General features: G+C 39.9%; 1 protein-coding gene across 2 annotated transcripts; it reads right to left on the reverse strand.

The window, feature by feature from the left end:
* Positions 1–1,599: 1,599 nt before the first annotated feature.
* LOC104469869 (Golgi pH regulator) lies at positions 1,600–18,768 on the reverse strand. 2 transcript variants are annotated; one of them, XM_010084590.1, is made up of 14 exons: positions 18,733–18,768; positions 17,408–17,467; positions 16,425–16,528; positions 14,800–14,906; positions 13,827–13,928; positions 10,579–10,699; positions 10,259–10,339; positions 6,102–6,211; positions 4,702–4,790; positions 4,231–4,323; positions 3,794–3,889; positions 3,135–3,224; positions 2,427–2,492; positions 1,600–2,267 (listed from the first exon to the last, which is right to left on the reverse strand). In XM_010084590.1, the coding sequence occupies exons 2-14, from the start codon at positions 17,432–17,434 to the stop codon at positions 2,061–2,063; spliced, it is 1,293 nt and encodes a 430-aa protein (XP_010082892.1). In that variant the 5' UTR covers positions 17,435–17,467; positions 18,733–18,768; the 3' UTR covers positions 1,600–2,060. The 2 variants fall into 2 exon arrangements, with proteins under 2 accessions (XP_010082892.1, XP_010082891.1); XM_010084589.1 differs by lacking the exon at positions 18,733–18,768 and having other exon boundaries at positions 17,408–17,476.
* Between the last annotated feature and the right edge of the window lie 274 nt (positions 18,769–19,042).

Below are 19,042 nucleotides of genomic sequence, written 5' to 3' on the forward strand. Positions count from 1 at the left end.
CTTTTGTGTGCAAATTCAGCAGGTACGGGACCTAAACAATAGGAAACATCTATTGAACAAATTTCTCTCTGAATGTACTTAACCAAAAAGCGCTTCCGCAACAAAAAATCACATCTGTTGGCTCATTCTGCCATCCAAACAAGTACATGATTAGTGCAGATGAAAACAGGAGTCCTTCATAACACTGCAGACTATCAAGCATGTTTACAAACTAAAAATAATCAAAACGTATTTGTTACTCCTCTGCAGGCAAGCTCATCCTCCTCTTCACAATCAGCTGCCTCTACAAGAGCAGACAGTGACAATGATGACACAAAGTTGTGAGGAGACAAACTATGCCAAGAACAAAAAAGAAACCTTACAAGTCCTCTTTCTTCAATCATTCTTTGCTACTACACCTCTCAGAACTTGACTATTCCTGGGAGTGCCATACTTGCGAAGGACTGCAATCTCTTGCTGAAATGCAGCTGCCTAAAACAAACACTCCAGTGTAACCTGCATTCACTTAACACACTGCAATTGTACTTCCTTTGCCTTCTGCCTTGTAAAGCGGGCAGTTAGTCACTTCTGTAAAGGCTTAACTAGAAGTATATAACTAAGTATATTGCAGCAGAAGGCAGAAACATTTTGTAAATTCGTAAGCATCTTAGCCTTTTAAGGATATACCCTTAATAAAGAGCAACTGGTTTCTTCCCATCTCCCAGGAGAGGCAGTTCTCCCTTTAATCCAAGTCCATCAACTCAATCTCTGTGGCGACTCTTCTATGCTGTACTTACAGCAGTAGAACTGCCATGAAGCGACATAAACCAATGTACTCTGTGAATTATCCTCCTTTCTCCTGCTAATATTGCAGAAATTTCTTTTGAACATTAAGCAAACTTCATAATTCATTACTCAAGATGTTTAAGCGCTATTCTCTCTCCTCTGCCTACAGTTGTGGATCATGGTAGTTAGAATAGTGTACACAATTCAGTCATGCAGGTTTGTCTAACTCCAAGTCAACACCATGCTGTCTTGAACGTGACATAAATGGCTCTGTAATACTGCTGCTGTATACCTTGCCTCTTGCTGTACACCAAAGACAACACAAAAATAAATTGTTTAAAGTGGCTATTTTTTTTTCCCTCAGGTGTTACTCTTACCACCTATGATTTGTGTTCCAGAATAATTTTAAAACAAACAAAGCCTGGGAGAGGGGCTATAGGAAGCTAAAAGTTTAAGTCACAAAGAATAAAATTCACTTTTATGCCTTGAATTACATCAGGAAGAGGAAATGGGCTACTGTAGAATACACAGGTTGTGGGGAACACCATATTTCCAGCATATAACATAAACAAAGCATAGCTGTAGTTCAGACTGAACTCTAGCAAAGAGGAATCCAAAATATCAGTTCCATTTATGCAGGGAGAGAAAATAAATTTGAGAGTTGGAACAGTAGGTACTAGTAATGCACACTAGCGTAATACTCCATATACAAATGGAGTAAAATTCTCTCCACTTCACTTCTGCCAGGCAGCAAATCCTAGCCATTTTCTAGCCCACTTCCAGCCAAATCTTTGGGGCTAACAGAAAACAACTGTGATGCTTGTGTGAGATATTACAAAAGCTTATTTAATTCCACAGACTCAAACATTCAACTCCAGAATTGCCATCCTCTGAATTCTATTTATGAGTTGATTTTCAAAAGAACAATCGTATTTCCTTGGTGCCTTCTATGAAGATGTTCTTCTGAAGATTTTCTTCTGACAGTAGGAGGTCTTACCTCAGATAGCCTATTATGCAAGTTCCGATGCTCCTAGCTACTGGTGTACCAAGGAGTGCCTTATACCTTGGCAATGAACTTTCTTACATTCAATACACGCATCCCCTTTACTTCAAGCTGTGGCACCTTAACAAAATGAGCCACAGAGCTTGATGAAGACACGTGTGGAAGTTCAAAGAGCCAGTTACACTGCTGGAACACAGAGAACAGTCCTGTCTCTCTTCAAGTTTTGCAGTACACAGGAGTTGCAGCAGTCCAGTAGAAAGGACAGGGAGCAGTGCGTGACCGCAGTCCTTACCTAGAGGGCCATATGCTTCTCTGGGGCTTGTTTGTGTGCTAAATAGAGAAACAGGATACTGGATAGAGCGCTAACTAGGAATATAACATCAAACCAACGATGATAAAAGTTGAATTGGAGCTCTCCCAGGACTTCTGTAATAATAGTGCGATACTCTAGAGGCATACTCATCCGGATCAGAAGCACTGATGACACAAAGTACATACCCTGCAAATTAAAAAAAAGAAAGTAGCAATTATTTCACAATTGACTATGTGGCTAAGACGGTCAGCCTACAAAGACCTTATTATATGTATATGTATACACATACAAAGAAGTATGCATGCATAAATGTATACAGGTGTGCCTACGGTTCTACATACTCACCATGATCTGTGCTAGAAGCAGAACAATAACATTGGAGGACTTGCTGCTGGAAATGGCATAGAAGAACTAGAAAAAAAAAGCACTGGGAATAAGCAGTCAGCTAAGTCCAATGTGCCTTAGGATAGCAAGAAAGTTACATACCATTCCATGCTTCTTCATAAAAAAAAAAAATAATAAAAAGCATACTTTCTGGAGGGCTGCCTGTACCTTACTTTTAGAAATCTGCAGTCTTAGTCTTAAACATGAATCTCCTTAAGCCAGTGGCACCATGTGGTAAAAGTCATATAAGGATATATATTAATGTTTAAGCTTAGGTACCAAAAGCCAGGTCAACAAAATGAGTCGCATGCCTCGAGTTAATGGCTTTCCAGTTCTACTTAAAGAACCTGCAGCTCAAATTAAGCGATCTAAATTCTTTCAACCACCATCTCATCAACCTTACTAATAAGCCCTGGCTACAGCATCATTTTGAATCCTTGCTTACATTTAACATCTCATTTAACATCTACATCTCTTCCCGAGAGTAGTAATAATAGAGACTGAGTGGGGGGAATATACTGCAGAAGATATTTTTCCTTTCTTCCTCCCTCTGCAAGGATTTATATTCAGATATTTAAAATATAAATAGGTATTTAAAGTTTAGACTGTATTTGCCCCGTATAAAGATCTATCTCTTACAAAACCATGTAAGAGTTTCCTGGCACTTACCTTTGTAAGTGTAATTAACAATCCTCTGATAGAGGTAACAATGATTATTCCAACAAGAATAAAGGAAATGTGCTGAGACCAGAATTTAACCTGTATCAGCAAGAAGAACACAGTTAAATCTCTAACACTAACCCCATTTACACCATATTGTATAGATGCCAATTCTTCAAGGTCTTTGTATTTCCTAATTGTACAGATATCCCTTGTAGATAGATTTATATAACAGACATTTTCACAAATATATTAGCAACTGTTTTCTCCAAAGACATAAGAAAAAGCAGATTTAGCTTACACCAGTCACAAAAAACCCTACATTCACAGAGATATATTTTAAAAGTGTAAATGACAAAACACCTATGTGTACAGGCAAACGTAATTACTCTGTAGATAAATGTATTAATCTAAGCAAGTTGACTAACATTTTTCCATTTGCCCAAAACAAACAAGCAAATCAGTCTCTCTGACAAGACCACATTACCATCCCAGCACAAAATCAGTGTGAAAGCAAAGTTCATGGTGCATTTTCCTTTCCTCCTCAATAAGTCAGAAGTCAAAGCGACATTCTCTGAGTTCTATCACTCTCTCCCTATCAGCAGTATGATTTTATTTAGATAAGATAGGAATTGCTGGCAAGGCTGTAAGAATTAATAAAGTCTCACATCAAACTGGATTCCCAGATAATTTACAGTGATCTCAATTCCTCTTGTGACTGGATCAGTCTTCCCCACACGGTCAAATACAATATTGATGGTTGCCTGTGAGAAAGAGATGGATTTACATTCAAACAAGAAAACAAAAAGCATACCTCATTATTACACGTAAGACACACACATGATTCTTGCTTTGTATCACCAAGGAAAGGGGAAGAGAGTTCGCAGGATTGTCTAAGAAGGTGCAAAATGCACAAATGCAAGAATTGCTTGTCTAATGCTCTATACAGAAAGATAGATCCAAGGGCCAGTTTATTTCAGAATTTCTAAAAGCAGGATTTTAAAGAAACTGGAGCATTACTTAATGAACTGCATATACAGCATAATCTACACAGGGTGTGACATTTGCATATGTCCACATAAAATGCAAGAAAACATTTACATACCATGAAGATTTTCCAGACACAATAGATGGAGAAAAAATAACCCAAAAAATTAAAGTATTTTCCCTGGAAAGTTTTGGAGTACTCTATTCTCTCCTGGAAATACAAAAGGAGGGAGGGGAACAGAACACAAAAAAAATTATATCATTTCCACAGTCACCCACAACACAAAATTTTAATGGAGCATCAAAGTAGCAAACACAGCTTTATCCTTCTACACCTCTTCAAATGTTTCTGAAATTAAAAATTTAAATTAAAAAGTTTCTGAATGGCTTTAGGGACATGGGGCGGACTCCAGTACGTATCTGAACTGGAAAAAACTGCCATCTAGACCCCAAATTAAAGAAACAGATCCTCACTCCACTGCATCACAACATTTCAACATTTACCTGCTACGATTTCTTGTAACATACACTCTCTTTCAAACTACTCTGGCCTTCCAACACCCATCTGGGCAGTTAGTTTGCTATATACCTTTGTCGCATGCAAGTCAGCAGTTTCGAGGAAAAGCTGACGACTCAGCTCTTCTAGGGCATCCACTTCTTGCTGGATAAGGGACAGATCTGGCAAACCAGCATAGTCAAGGCTAGAATACACCATAAATTCTTTATTAAAAATAAAACATTCCCCACCTTCAGCCCAAGGGCTACATCTAATGCTGTGAACACTTTGTTGAGCCAGATCAGTTTTTTGATTCAGTCTTAATGCTCCTTGTTAATACTTCACCCAAAGAAATCTCAAGGATACATATATTGCACGATACTCCATTTTAAGAAGGTAGGCAGTACACAGTATTTAGGCAGTCATGCAGCAAGGTCTTTATTCCTCTGCCTGGGAAACATTGCAAAATAGAACCAGAGCTCTCAAAGACTGCTGCTTCACTCTGATCAATGTCCCTTGTCACTGAAGTGCATCATCATATGTTACATCACCTCCCTGAACAAAACTGGGGAGTAACTGCTCCAAGAGACTAATGACTATTATGAAGAGTCTAGTCATGAAGAGTCTAGTCAAATAGCCAAATTCTGATTTTAACAGAGTGGGAAAAGAGAGGAAGAAGAGTCCACAGCCTTAAATATGCAAACTGCATGCTTTAGGTGGTCCGGCAAAAACTGTTGGTAGGCAACTGTAAGTTAGAGAAACACAGACCCTTGTAATTCCCAACAGATTCCTTCTACCCCTTTCATACGGGCAGAACAACCTCTGTTCACATGTTCCTATCCACCTTTTTGTCACACTGGTATAGCACCAGCAGCCAGCCTATATCATGAGAGCAATTTCTTTGGTCAGGAAGCTGCTTCCTGCCCTTCGTTTTCTCATGGCTTTCCAACATGGCCAGAAAGCCAACTATAGGCTAGGTAAATTGTTCCAGCACCTCATCCAACCCAGCTGTTTTACTAAAGTACATCACAGGTTCTCCATTCTGGAAGAGCATATTTCAAGTTATGAGAAAAACACACATGCAGGTCAGTCATACGAGCAGAGGATACATCAGAACAGAAAGCTGCCTCCCACACCAGAGATGTGATGGGGTAGACATCTGCAATGTGACACCATAAGTATGCACATCTGTCCTGCAACCTGCTGTACACCTCAACTATGGTGACGCAACAGCATATTTATAGGGCATGGCAGCAGCATAGGACTCCCAACTGCGTCACACTTAAAACTACGTATCCAACCCCAGGACAAAAGGTCAGACAGTACAGTGCTAGAGAACAAACTTGCCAGGAGACATTAAGCCTTTTGCTCAGACTGCTGAAACGTGTTGAAATAAATGCCTTGTAACTGGCCGAACTAACACTTTCCTTTACAAAACAGAAAGAAGCTGGAGCCACCTCCCAAGGCAGGTGTAGCATGCAGATGAAGGATACTTTCACTGCCTGGAACAGACGTCGTAACACTTTTTATCATTCCCCAGAAGCCAGTGGGTTTGTTATGCACTTCTCCTCTCTGGAACATTGTCCTATGAGCCACTGCTATCCTGAAAGAACAGAAAACACAAGTCCTTAGGAATAAAGTATTTTTATAAAAAAATCAAAACAAGACAAAAAACCAACCAAAACCCAGTTCCTTAGAAGACACTGTTAAACTAAATTCACTGCAAACAGATGCCCACTTTTTTCCCCCCCTAAGCACCAATCTTGCTTCATAACATTATCTTGATTAGCTCTGGAGTAGAGCTCAGATCTAATCAAGCGAGATTCAATGAGACACTTCCTAAGACTTCCACTCAGGATCCTGCTACAATCCTTAAAGGGATTTAAACCCAATTAAAAATAAAAATTCAAATGGATTTCTCAGTCATATGATTAGTCATTTTCCTTTCCTCAAACACATGACTGTGCTATCTCAAGTTCAGGAATCAGAAGACTTCTCCTGTGCCCCTCTCCCCTTGAACACCTCTTCTTTATCACTGCACATCCGCCTCCTCCACAGAACTGTGAGCGCTGGATGGCATGCAGCAGCACTCTCTGATATGCTGTCACTCACTACTGGGCTGCATGACAAGCTGTTATGAAGCAGAAACACATAAATCCATTATCGGACTGAACCACTGGATGCTTCAGACAATCTGAACGTGACTCCTAAAGCTAATTCCAACACTACAGCACCAGCTGCATATTGTCCCTCACACTCCCATGTGCACTGCAGCATAATCCTCACCAGCAGTGCTGGCTTCTGGCCTCATTCCCTCACATTTCTCCCCATCGAAATTTGTGAGCCACTTATCTACTCCTAAGCTGAAAACTATTCATAGGATTGTCAAGACGATCCATGATTTGACAGTGTTTAGGCCCTTTCTCTTATAGCTGCATCCAGTATTGCTACATTTGGCATTGAGCCCTCTTCAAGGTTGTTGATAAGCAGTGTAATAAAAAAATAAAAATAAAAAATCACTCCTCCTTCACATCCAGCAGAAGAAACACCCTTGAGGCACCCCACATTGCACACATAAAAGTACATATGGCCACAGACTACAAAAAACAGAGATCTTAAAACGATTCAATTCATCCTGATAGCTGCCAATATAAGAATTGCATTTTTAAACCTTGCTTTCTTCCCAGAACCCGATTCACACGTTCCATCTCAAACAATCTACAGCATTAAAGCAAAAATGCAGATATGTCAAGGTGAAGCACAAGGCTGTAAATATACAAATGCAAATCTTTTCTTTTGAGAGGTGACAGGGAGCTCTGTACCCACACAGCAGTCAGGAGTTCTGGAGACCTCATAGAAAGGATCCACAGGCAAAAAACACACACTTTGCCTGTGTAGGTATGTGATATACCTACTTCAGGTAGGCTGATTTGACTCTAACATGAAGCAAAATGAAGCAATGGTGTCACAGTATCTAGGCATTTCAAACCTGAGGCTTACTTATGTCAGACCTGCAAGAAGTATAAAGAACCTGTCAACCTTAAAGGCGAGTTTCCATCAGACTTTACTTGATTACACTCAGGAAGGAGAGAACAATAATTCCTATGCAAAAAGCGTCAGGGAAAACAAATTTCAACAACTATCTCCTGCTGACAAGGAAGCCAGTATGAATAAGGGTTGGTATGAGAAGAAATGTCAAGCTCAGCAAAGATAACAAAAAAGATTAATGTTCTATTGCCTTATAACCCCTGCATGCATTGAGAAGTTCTGAGTTACCAGTAGTATCAAAAAGGTGGCCAACAAATAACCAACAATTTATGTAACTATAGCATTTACCCTACGCTGTAAAATACTACTATTACCAGTTGTTCTGCCAAATTACTTGGATTGCATTTGGACTGATATAAATCCAACTTTTTAAGCTCTGTTTTATATAAGCAAATAGTCCAATTATGCAAGCCACAGCTCCCTGTCAAAGCAAAAGAGAACTAAATCTACAGAACTCGAGCTTCTGCTATTTCTTGCACATTTCTGAGACTACACAGTTTGTGGGGGGTGTTATTCTTTTTTTAAACACAAATACATGAACTTCAGTATCATTCTCAAGCAATTAACACACTTTATGTGGCTCTTCGTAATGGTTAGAAAGTGTTCTGGTTTCAGCTGAAACAGAGTTAACTTTCTTCATAGCCCCCAGTGTGAGGCTATGTTTTGGATTTGTGCTGAGGAGAAGGCTGATAACACACTGATGTTTATAGTTGCTGCCAGGACAGTCAAGGACTCTTCAGCTTCTCTGCTGTGCCAGTGTCTGCAGGTGCAGCAGAAGCTGGGAGGGAGCACAGCCCCAATTACCAGCCTAGGATTCGACTTTACGTTTAGGACTGAAAATCAAATGGGCGAATGGTATATTCCATATCATGCACATCATGCCCAGTATATAAATGAGGATCTGTCTGGGAGTTCTCTCTCTCTCTCGTGAACACTCTCTGGGTCCTCTCTCTTTTTCTCTCACTCTCTCTCAGTCTCTCGCTCGCTCTCTTGCTCTCTATCGTCTCACTCTCAGTCAGCTCTCAGTCTCTTGGACGCTCAAGCTCTCATCTCTGTTCCGGAAGTGCAGTTTCTCTCTGCTCCAGGATCATTGGCTGGGAACAGGCTGAGTCTTGGTTATCGAGTGGTGAGCAGTTTCACTGTGTATCACTCATTTGTATATATAACTATTATTACTATCATTATTATTATAATCATTATTTTTTTCAACATTATTGTAGTTTAGTTAAACTGTTCTTATCTCAACCCACGAGTTTCCTTTTCCTTTACCCCTTTAATTCTCTCCCACATCCCCAGGAGGTGGGGGAGAGTGAGCAAGCAGCTGAGTGGTGTTTGGCTGCCAGCCAGGGTCAAACTATGACAGAAAGCTACTATATTCGGAAGATTTCCTGGCCATAGGAAGGCAAGAAAGTGCTAGTCAATTACAAGTCACAGACATCCTTAACTTTTACCCCAGCATCACCCTCCCTGGGCCAGAGGTCCAAAAACGCTGTACAAAACAAAGGAGCACAGTGTGAGAAGCAGCACTACACAATTAACTGCAAAGCCAGTATTTTAGTATGCTCCTAGACAATTAAATCAATTAGACCTGAGTAATTAAATTCTCTCACTACTTACCATCTCACACAGGACCTCAAAGTCTGAGTTAACATTTGTTCACCACTGAACATTTTCAAAGCTGAAGAAAAAGGTTATGCTTTTAAACTTCACTTTCACATGCTAATACTGATCAGCAGATACACACACTGGTGACTAATTTGACAAGGCTAGACTACCCCAAAGCTCCCTCATCATACATTAAAAGGTCCCATTAAAACATAAAAGGTAAAGTCTGCGGGACTGCTGTGACAATTCAGTGTCAAGATAATCAAACCTTTGAAGGGACTATGGTAATTGTATTTATTCTGCACAACAAGTAAGGCATGTAATACACAATTTCTAACAGCAGACAAAAATATTTTCAGTGTAAATGAAATTACATGGTTTCCAAAAGTAACTTTTTTGCTTGCGGCACATGGAATTAGCTAAACCAACAAAAGCAGAGTTCTGATTGCACACTGGTGTGCTACACTACATTCACACCAGCCATGTTTTGCAGTTCTACAAAAGTTGCCCTTTGCAAGAATACAGCTGTGTCCACACCAGCTCAGTAGCCTGTTTCAGCTTTGACCAGGAAACACTGGATCCACAGGGCAGGAGAGAGCTCAATATGTATGAAACAATTGCTGTACTGAAGGTACTGCCAGTAAAAGAGCCAGCTACAGCAGTTTAAGGGTCACTTACTCATTCAGAAAAGAAAGGTGCCCATCTTACAGACTAGTCAAGCTGCAACCAGAGACTTACAATTTGTCTTGGAAGCCTAATCTGGGCCACTGCAGTAAGAAAGGGTGCTATTTAGTGTACATGTCTAGGAAAAAAAAACAAAGTCATGTATCAGGCCAGAAGGAAACACCACACAGCTCAACCCAAATCAGCCACCTGTTTCACTAGAACACATAGTCCCAACAGAACTAATAATTTTGGTAATTTCAAGAACCATGTTATAACATGCTGACTGAAAATCATTGAAATAAATCATTTCATGCTACTGCTGCCTTCTCACCTTTTTTTCTTGCTAACAATCATGTCCATAGTCTGAAGGAGGCGTCGCTCCAAAGCCAGAATATCTGCATCTGTCACATTCCTGCAAAATGAAAACACCCAAATAGGCCTGCTATCCCATTTCAGAGGAAATATGCACATGCCCATGAAACAAAGAAGAAGTCTGTATAAGGAGAAAATGCTTCAACAATGGAAATAGTTCTAGCACATAGACGTAGCAATAGGTAGAAAAAAAGTTATGAAAAATCTTGAATCAAAGCCACAGGAAAAGCAGAATAATCTCAAAAAGGTGGACAAAATATTTCACAAGGCTGCAGTTACCTGAGAAAGTAGGACATGTAAGTGTATGGACAGTTGACGGCCCCAAATCCTGACAGCAAAGCCATGAGTGTCACCCCAATCACACCCACGCGGCTGATGAGCTGTTCTATAGACAGGATTCCTGAGATAGGAAAAACATGGCATTAGTAACCTTGCTCTCTTCACTCTGCTCCACACCTGGTGCCTTCACAACATAACAGACATACAGAGCTGCTTAATGAACCCAACCACCTTCACACTGCAATGACCAGAGGTAATGTGAAGTATGGACAGGGACTATGAAAAGAAATAGGTAGAAAGTCTCCCTCAGAAAGCATATTACCATGCTTAAAAAGAGGGATGGGAAACTCTAGCTATGAAGAAGCTTAAGACAGATATGGAGGGGACTAACTGTCAACATTTTGGTTCTAAATTAGTAAGACCTTAGTGATTTCACTTTGCTAAGGTGGAAACACAGATAGTCCACCAGATGCTATAAAGCAGGCACCTTCTGCAAAATCACTTCTGCAATAACCAAGATTAGAGTTATCAAACCAGTTACTCCTGGAAAACTGGATCAAAAATATCTGGACCATAGAGAGGAAGCCCTAACGTAAAAGTTAATTGTCATTAGAAGTGACCCCTTCAGATCAGGCTCAATTTGTGCTTGTAGGACAATGGAGTTATGACAGCAGGAAAGGTTATGCTGCTCCTGGCTGTTCAGTATTCATCTTGTGGACACACACACATTGTTGAAGTAACCACCAACAAGGCATTCCACCTGAGCACTAAGTGGACTCGAAAACATATATTAATGTAAAACAGCATGAACATCAAGCCCGTGCTGTAACCAATACCAAGCACTGAAGTTGCATTTATTCTTCTCAGTCATTAAACACAGTTCTCAGCCTGTCTTCTCAGAATACAGTGCCATGTGCTACTAAACATCACTCACATTTTAGGGAGCTAGTTATAGAGCAGCTGCCACACACAGCACATTTGGAGCTTACATGGTTGCAAAGCTAAGATGGCCAAGCGCCAAGCCACATTTCATGCTTCAGAGAAGGGGAATAAATGATGAAAACAAGGCAAAAAGACTTCACAAAGGGAGACTGAGACACCCAGTCATATGCAGCTGCATAGAGATTTACACCAGCTACAGAATGTGCTACAATACACTGGCCTTTTGCCCCACACACTGTCAGATAGCAGCAGCTAAAAGAGAGGTGCCTTCAAAATGCCATGACATTCCACTGGTTAAAGCAATGCTCCCCCATAACCCTCACAGCAACCCTACTCTCGTGATCAGGTCAAATGTTTTATCAACTCAGATAAGAGTTTTATTAAAATACTAGCATGTAATTGAGTAACGCATAACCTTCCTTCTACTGCGAGTTCCCAAACTTGGGTATATTAAACAAGCTGCAGACCAACCAGGGCTCCTAACTCAGAGCCCTAATTGATTATGCATTTGCCAGGTCCAGCACACTGCCATCACCACCCCCAGGCAAGGCACCCCCTGACAGAGGATGCCAGTGCAGGTACTGGAAAGGACCCCAGTAGTCAGAATAATTCCCCAGCTGCAACACACCACCATACATAAAGGTGAACAGGGTGGGGCACACTGAGAAAAACACTGCAGGTAATGTACTGCATTGTGAGGGGCTCATTAAGCATGGCTTCCTGTCATGTCTCCCTCCACAACAGGATCCTACCTGTCTGAATTACGCTGCTGCCACACAACAAAACCCTGCAGAAGACTTGCCAGTACACGCAGGACAGCAGCACCTTGGCAGCACAGCAGAAAAAAAAGCCTAGAATAATTTGCTCTAACCTTATGTCTACACTTGGTAGGATAAGGCACTGTACAACTGTTAAGTGGAGGTATCATCCTGTAAAACAGAAGTTTAAAACAGGAAACACCCCACTACCAGTTCTGGAAATCTGCAGTTGTTATGCAGCCTCACAGAACCTCTTCAATGATCTGAAGAGGATTACATAAACCCCATGGCTAAATTCCCATTGGGTTATTATATTCTGCCAACTCAAGCACCTTCTGCAACTCAAAGCAGATACATGTTTGTCTTTACAATGAAACACTGGGCAGAGGGATCTGCACTATACACTAGCTGTTGTATTTCAGTGGCAAATAACACTATTACAAAACACAGGTGCACACGTTCTCTTAGGAAAGTTTTAGGATCACAGATGAAAGGGTGAGCCAGCCCTACAGCAGCTGGTATCCTTCCATTTTTCCTCTTACAGATTAGTACAAAGTAAAGTAGCTTCCTAGAGAACAGAAAGATTAAGCTTACAGTTATATATCCAGACAGCCATATTCACCAACTGGAATTAAACTGACTGAATTTTACCTGTTGAGAAGAATAACAACAACAAACAATTCTCCAGTGATTAATGGCAACACGAGTTACACAGGAAAACCAAGTGACAAATAGTCCTGTTCTTACAGTGTTGTAAGACACATTTAGGTGCCGGAAGGATTCAGTACAGTTATGTGTATGTCAACAAGCTCTGTTGGACCTGAACTAACACAAGTGCACACAGTATCTGCAGACTATAAATACTCTTGGTTCCGTGACTGCAATGCAGAGATACCCAAGCCAATTCTGCACATAAATAGCTCTGGTGTCCAGCAGGTCTTACCAACTCACATTCCAGTACCATGCAACTGTACTGTCTCTGGGCTCAGGTGATGTATGAAGCTGTATTAAAGCTGGCTACAGTCTATATAGCTCTGGTGTTTAGGCACCCTGACACGTTTTATCAACTGGACAGCCACCTACGTTAAACTGATCTGACTTCAGTCATAAGAAACCATAATCTGACTGAAAAAAGTCAGATGAAGGATGGGTTGTCAATTCTCTTCTGATATAAAGTAGTCTCCAAAAGAACAGAAACAAGTGAATAAAAATTGTGATCAACTTTTTTTGAAAATGAAGGAAAGTCCTCAAGAAGTATGCCATGTTCTTACATACCCTAGGTTCAGTTAGGACTCACTCACTTCCCTAAAGCCTTCCTGTGGTATTGAAAGAAAATTAATGCAAATAATTCAACATACATCTACCCATTGCTGTCAGTCTGACAACCATCAGATTGCAGTTTTCAAAGCAGAGCAGACCTTCAGATGCGAGAACTACTTTCTACAGTCACAACTGTAAAGCTAAGATAACTTAATAGCTACAAGATAAAAGTGAGATACCAAAGCCTATTTTCAGGAGGGAAGGAATGAACAAGAAAATGAAACTCACCATGTTTTGGGCTGAGGATAGGAAATGGATCCCCCAACTTCCAGAAGAAATACATGAACGTCAACCACAGAACACATGCAAAAAGCAGCTTCTGTCTGTGCACTAACGGAAAGGAAAAAAAAAAAAAAACCACAATTTTAAAAAGTTCTTCCTTTAGGGCTTTTTTTAGTTTGCAAAATTGCTACATCAGTCCAAAGGCTGCTTTGAGCACAGGTGGTCAAAACAGGTGTCAACTGATAGAGCTACAACTAGCAGAATGCACCCCTTCACCTCCTACAGAACCAACTATTTGAGACACCACCGTTTTTAAGAACTAATGCAGCAACAAACCACTCTGGCTTTTTCCCATGGATGTATGAAGAGGACTGCACACGGAATTACTTAGCTGCCTCTTTCTTGTGTGAGCCTGAACTTAAAACTTGAAAACTTAATCTTCATGCCAAAACTACACATTTAATACTCCCACCCTGCATGCCTAAACTTAAAATAAAAGAGCGATGAACATCAGTAGCTCAAGGGTAAGTGTCCATTAGTGCTTGGAAGAGGCCTCATTCAGTCGCAAGCAAAAAAAAAAAAAAAAAATGATTGAGCTTCTCGCTTCTCTGCCTCATTTCTTTTACCCCCTATCAGAACAACACAGTCCTGCCAAGGGCTCCAGGGTTTGGCTGCAAGCTTAATTGTAAAGGAATAAATTCCTCTAACATTACTCTAAAGTGCTCAACTTTGTTGAAACCCATAAAGAAAAGCCACATTTGTTGGGGTCAGGTAAAGTATCTCCTAACTGCTCAATAAATACTTCATCCTGAAGCATTAAGTTCTAAAGGGAAGTTTTCTAGCCAGAAGGAAGCCAGAGGAAGCAAGGAGCTATGGGGATACTAACCAACACATCTCTCTCTCTCTCTCAGAAAAGTTATTTCTTTTTGTATGCATAGTCCCAAGTTAACAGCCCCACTGCCATAAACCAAGTACTCACACAATCTGATATTGCTCACAACAAAGTAGCCAATGTAGAAGGGTACCATGAAGACTAGGATGAGCAAAATGACACACAGGTTCAGCTTCCAGTGAAAATATCGAGAGCTAAAATAAAGCCAAAATACTGATTAGCGTGTTATCATAATACAAAAAACTTCTCAAAGATGATCACATGTCAGTACAATCAAACATTGCATAATACACAAAGAATAGCACAAAGAATATTCTGGATTTTGTTTGTTGCTTGCATTGGGGAGGGGGGGTTGTTCGTTTTGCTTCTGTTTTTTTCTGGGGGGGGGTTGTTTGTTTTTTAATATAGAGCTCAATAATGTGTATTTCAAAATTAACAACTATCCAGAAAAACACACTGGGATGTTCTATCAAACACTGTATTTTCTACGGTGACTAACACGAGTTGCACCATGATTTATTTGCTTTACTGCTCATCTAGTTGAACAGTAAATTAAAACTAAGTATAAGCAGTAATCAATTTTATAAGGAGTGGTTGAGTCAAAAAAGAGCTAATTCAAACTGAAAATATTAAAAATATTTAATGTTCATAATTCAATATGTTTCACATCAAAGTGAGTTGTCTCGCATGCAAGACATTGCAAAGCAATAATTTAAAAATACGCATACATACCAAAATGATCAATACCCCTCTGACCAAAGGAGATTAGTCAAATGCAGACGAGATTCATCTTGGCTGAACTGACTTTTCACTTAGCTTGAATAGAAAAGTACATGTCCTGTTCCCAATATTAACTCATATCCTCTTTACGCCTTGGGGAAGGAGAAATTATGAGGAATCTTTGTCACTTTTCCTAGCTAATTCACAGGCAAACATTTTCTTCTATATTGATGTCCAGCCCTTTATTGAAGCTTATAAAAGCATTCTCCTCAGTGATCTCTCTGGCTGCAAGCTCTACAGATTAATAACACACAGTCAGAACTAACATTACCTTTTATTAGTTTTGTACCTCTTGCCTTTCAACTCATTTAACTGCTCTCTTATACTAGTATGATGACAGAGAAGAAATGGGAATCCCAGCGAGCCTCTATGTGTTACTGTTCTACCTTCTCTTTCCTACTGACTTCTGAAGTAGACAGTTTTTAACATACCCTTTATGTGGAAGTCCTCACCCTACGTCAACTGAGGATGTGCCTTTGATTCACAAATACTGTATTATTACAGAAGTAGTTTTCACTCCACGATTAGGTTCAGATCTTATTCACTGCTCCGACCACCACAGAAAAACTAGTGCTTATAGTTTCTCTAGTCCTTAACATCTGAAGAGTGCTCTTCAGCATGATCTGAAGCTTTACAACACTTCCATAAAAGAAACAGTTTCTTTTAACTTCACAAATGGAAAAAAGCCAAAGACTAAAGCCTTGCCCTAAGGACCTAGACCACACTAATAGCAACTGCAGACAAAATTGGGAGCTTATGGCTTCTAGTCTCATGTCATCAAATAAACAAATCCTCAAACATCTTCATCAAGTTGCTGACAATTTTCTCACATGATTTCTCCAACCCAAGATTAATCCATTAATTTAGAAGTTGTACTGAAGTGGCTGCAGAACACAAGGCAGGCTAGTCCTTGAGTGAGCTCCCAGACTCACCTGCTGTTCAGAACTCCCAAAATCTCAAAGATTATGAGTTCAAACATGGTACAAGAGAAGGCAAAAGTCACAGAGAAGATCACCTGGACCACGTACTGTCGCACCTGCAGTGAAGAAAACAAGACAGAGATTTCAGGCATTTCCATTCCTAGAATGGCATCCTGATATCCCTCACATAACAAAAACAAATCACAAGGTAGGATGGCACACAACTGGGTCTCTTGCTTTGAGGCACCTTGCCCTTTATCTAAATGGCAAGAAAACAACAGCCTGTTAGAAAGCAGTGGGCAAACTCATCAGTTGCTCAGGATTACACTGATTGCAGCTATTGGCACATTTAACAGAGATGCCTTACACAGAAGTGATATCAAGCATGCAATGACCTATGTCAACTTGACTAATGATAGACCCTTGCTAACAGAGCTCTCTGATCTTAACCTTAGATTTAAAAATAAGATCCACACCAGAAAAACTTTTGGGGTCTGAATTTGACTCACACTTAAGCCATCTCTGACCTAGACTATTGTCTCATAACCCTCTAGGGATACGAGAATGCAGCAGTTTTATCCCATTCAGTCCTCACAAACAATTCAGCCACTTTGAAGACACTTCACTGAGTTTAAAGTTAACCACTGTATTTGATTTTGTCTCAAAAATTTTACAATTACATAAGGCAGGCTTACCCAAGCAAAAGGCAAAACAGTTTTCTATTACCCCTGCACCTCCTCCATTATTTTTCTTTATTTAACAGTAACCAATATTAAAACTTTCACTGGACCCAGAAGAACCCATTTCCTCAAATTTCTAGGAGTCTCTCAAATAGAAGTACAAGATGAAATTAAAAAGAAAGTAATGGTAGAGACAATTAATAATAAGATAAGAGGGCTTAAAGAGAGGAAAAAGCCAAATGCAGATTTTTAAATGTTTCTATATTTGGGAGTAGGTTTTAACATATAGAATTGTAATGAAAGATCCCTTCTCACCTCATAATCCTTGAAGAGCTTACGCATGAAAAATAGCCACCCAAATCCAAAGAACAGCACCTGCAGAAGACATGAAACTTGTAACATTTTACCCAGCAACTTGCAAAATATAAAGTACTGACTGTAGATGAAAGAAATGGAAGGAAAAGAGCTGGGCCAAAGTACCCAAGATCCACATAAGATTAAAACTTGCCACAGTACTGTAGAGAAAAGAATATTTTAAATATTCAAGTGTGGCAGACACAGAGGGCTACAACCTTATGGACGAACCAGTCAAGACAGCCCAGTTCTATATTCACAAGTTCTCAGAACTCATGTGTTCCTGGCCTGCCGGAATCCTTTGTACTGTTGTTTCTTGTTTCACACTTCTAATCTACACAATTAAAGCTCATAGTGTTTACAGGGAACACAATAATAGAGGCAAAGTAAACACCTGAATGTCCACAACATACACATCTTCTAGGGATATGTAAATTTCATTAAAAATTTCTGCTGTTTCTTTAAGACTAGAAGTGCATTTGATATTTATGGAGAGGTATTCACACTAAAGCTGGTTACACACTGACACAATGTGGGTCAAAGGTGTTAAAAGCATCTCTAAGGCAGGGAAAAGGCAGTGCTGAATGCCTTAAACCACAACCTAGAGTTGCATAAAGACACATGGATGAGGTAGGTGAAGCAGGACAAGCCAATAATGCTTCGCATTTCAGTGCCTCTCAGAGCACTTTACAAAATTTAGTTAAGTTTCAACACATACCTGAAGAGACAAACTTAATATCACAGCTATTTTGCAGATGACTTAAATGAAATTTAAGCAATGCAGTCAAAACTGTAATTACCCATCTTCAGCCAGAAAAAGGAGACTGGGTTGTCAGGCCTGTCTATTCCTCAGAAGACTGAAAATGAGTGTAATGATTTAAAAGAACCCAAGCAAAAACAGAGAATTCAGAAGATCTTAATTTTTTTTTTTTTAAAGGTAGCTTTGACCAAAGCAAAGAGAAGAATCAGTATACATCAGAAAGCACAGGACAAAGACAGTATTTCTTCTCAGAGAACATGGAAAAGGCCAGAGCATTCTGGCCCCCATTGGAGACAGGACACTTTCAAAGACAGAAATGGAGGGATTATTGGGCAGGTTTCCAGTGCACATCAGGAGTAACTGAATCCCAGCAGCAGCACAGGTGACAGAAGAAGATTATTTAGAGACAAGGAATACCTGGAACACTGGGCAAGGAAGATCAAACATATTTGCCTTGAAAGAAGAACTGAAATAGGAATGAGGTCTAGTGACCGGTAACAGCTGGCAAAACTTGTTTGAAGAGGACTTCAGACTTTAAAGTGATTGAAAGCAAAATTAAAAAGGTAAGTTATTCCATAAACCTCCTATCTACAGGTCATAAGTCAAAGAACTATGATAAGCAAGTGATAACTACATAAGTAATTCCAAATTTAACAGTGGGAAGGAAGAAAAAGGTAGAGACAAACTCTTCAAAAAGAAATACGTAAATAAAGCAAAAGAAAGAGATTAAGAGATAATCAGGTACACTAATAACAAGGGAAGTTGCATATGAAGATTAGATTTCCCTTGTCTTAGAGACTGTACAAAAGCATAGAAAGACATTATCTTAAAAGTTC

The sequence above is a fragment of the Pterocles gutturalis genome, unplaced genomic scaffold, assembly GCF_000699245.1.
Source record: "Pterocles gutturalis isolate BGI_N339 unplaced genomic scaffold, ASM69924v1 scaffold3495, whole genome shotgun sequence".
Lineage (NCBI taxonomy): Eukaryota > Metazoa > Chordata > Aves > Pterocliformes > Pteroclidae > Pterocles > Pterocles gutturalis.

What these genes read in the sequence shown, in the direction of transcription:
- LOC104469869 (XM_010084590.1), bottom strand. Translation starts at nt 17,434, where the DNA reads ATGCGTAAGCTCTTCAAGGATTATGAG. An exon ending in ATTGTTAGCAAGAAAAAAAG is followed by an intron (nt 6,212 to 10,258) that starts GTGAGAAGGCAG and finishes CTGTTCTTTCAG; the next exon opens with GATAGCAGTGGCTCATAGGA. An exon ending in CTGACTTGCATGCGACAAAG is followed by an intron (nt 4,324 to 4,701) that starts GTATATAGCAAA and finishes TTGTATTTCCAG; the next exon opens with GAGAGAATAGAGTACTCCAA.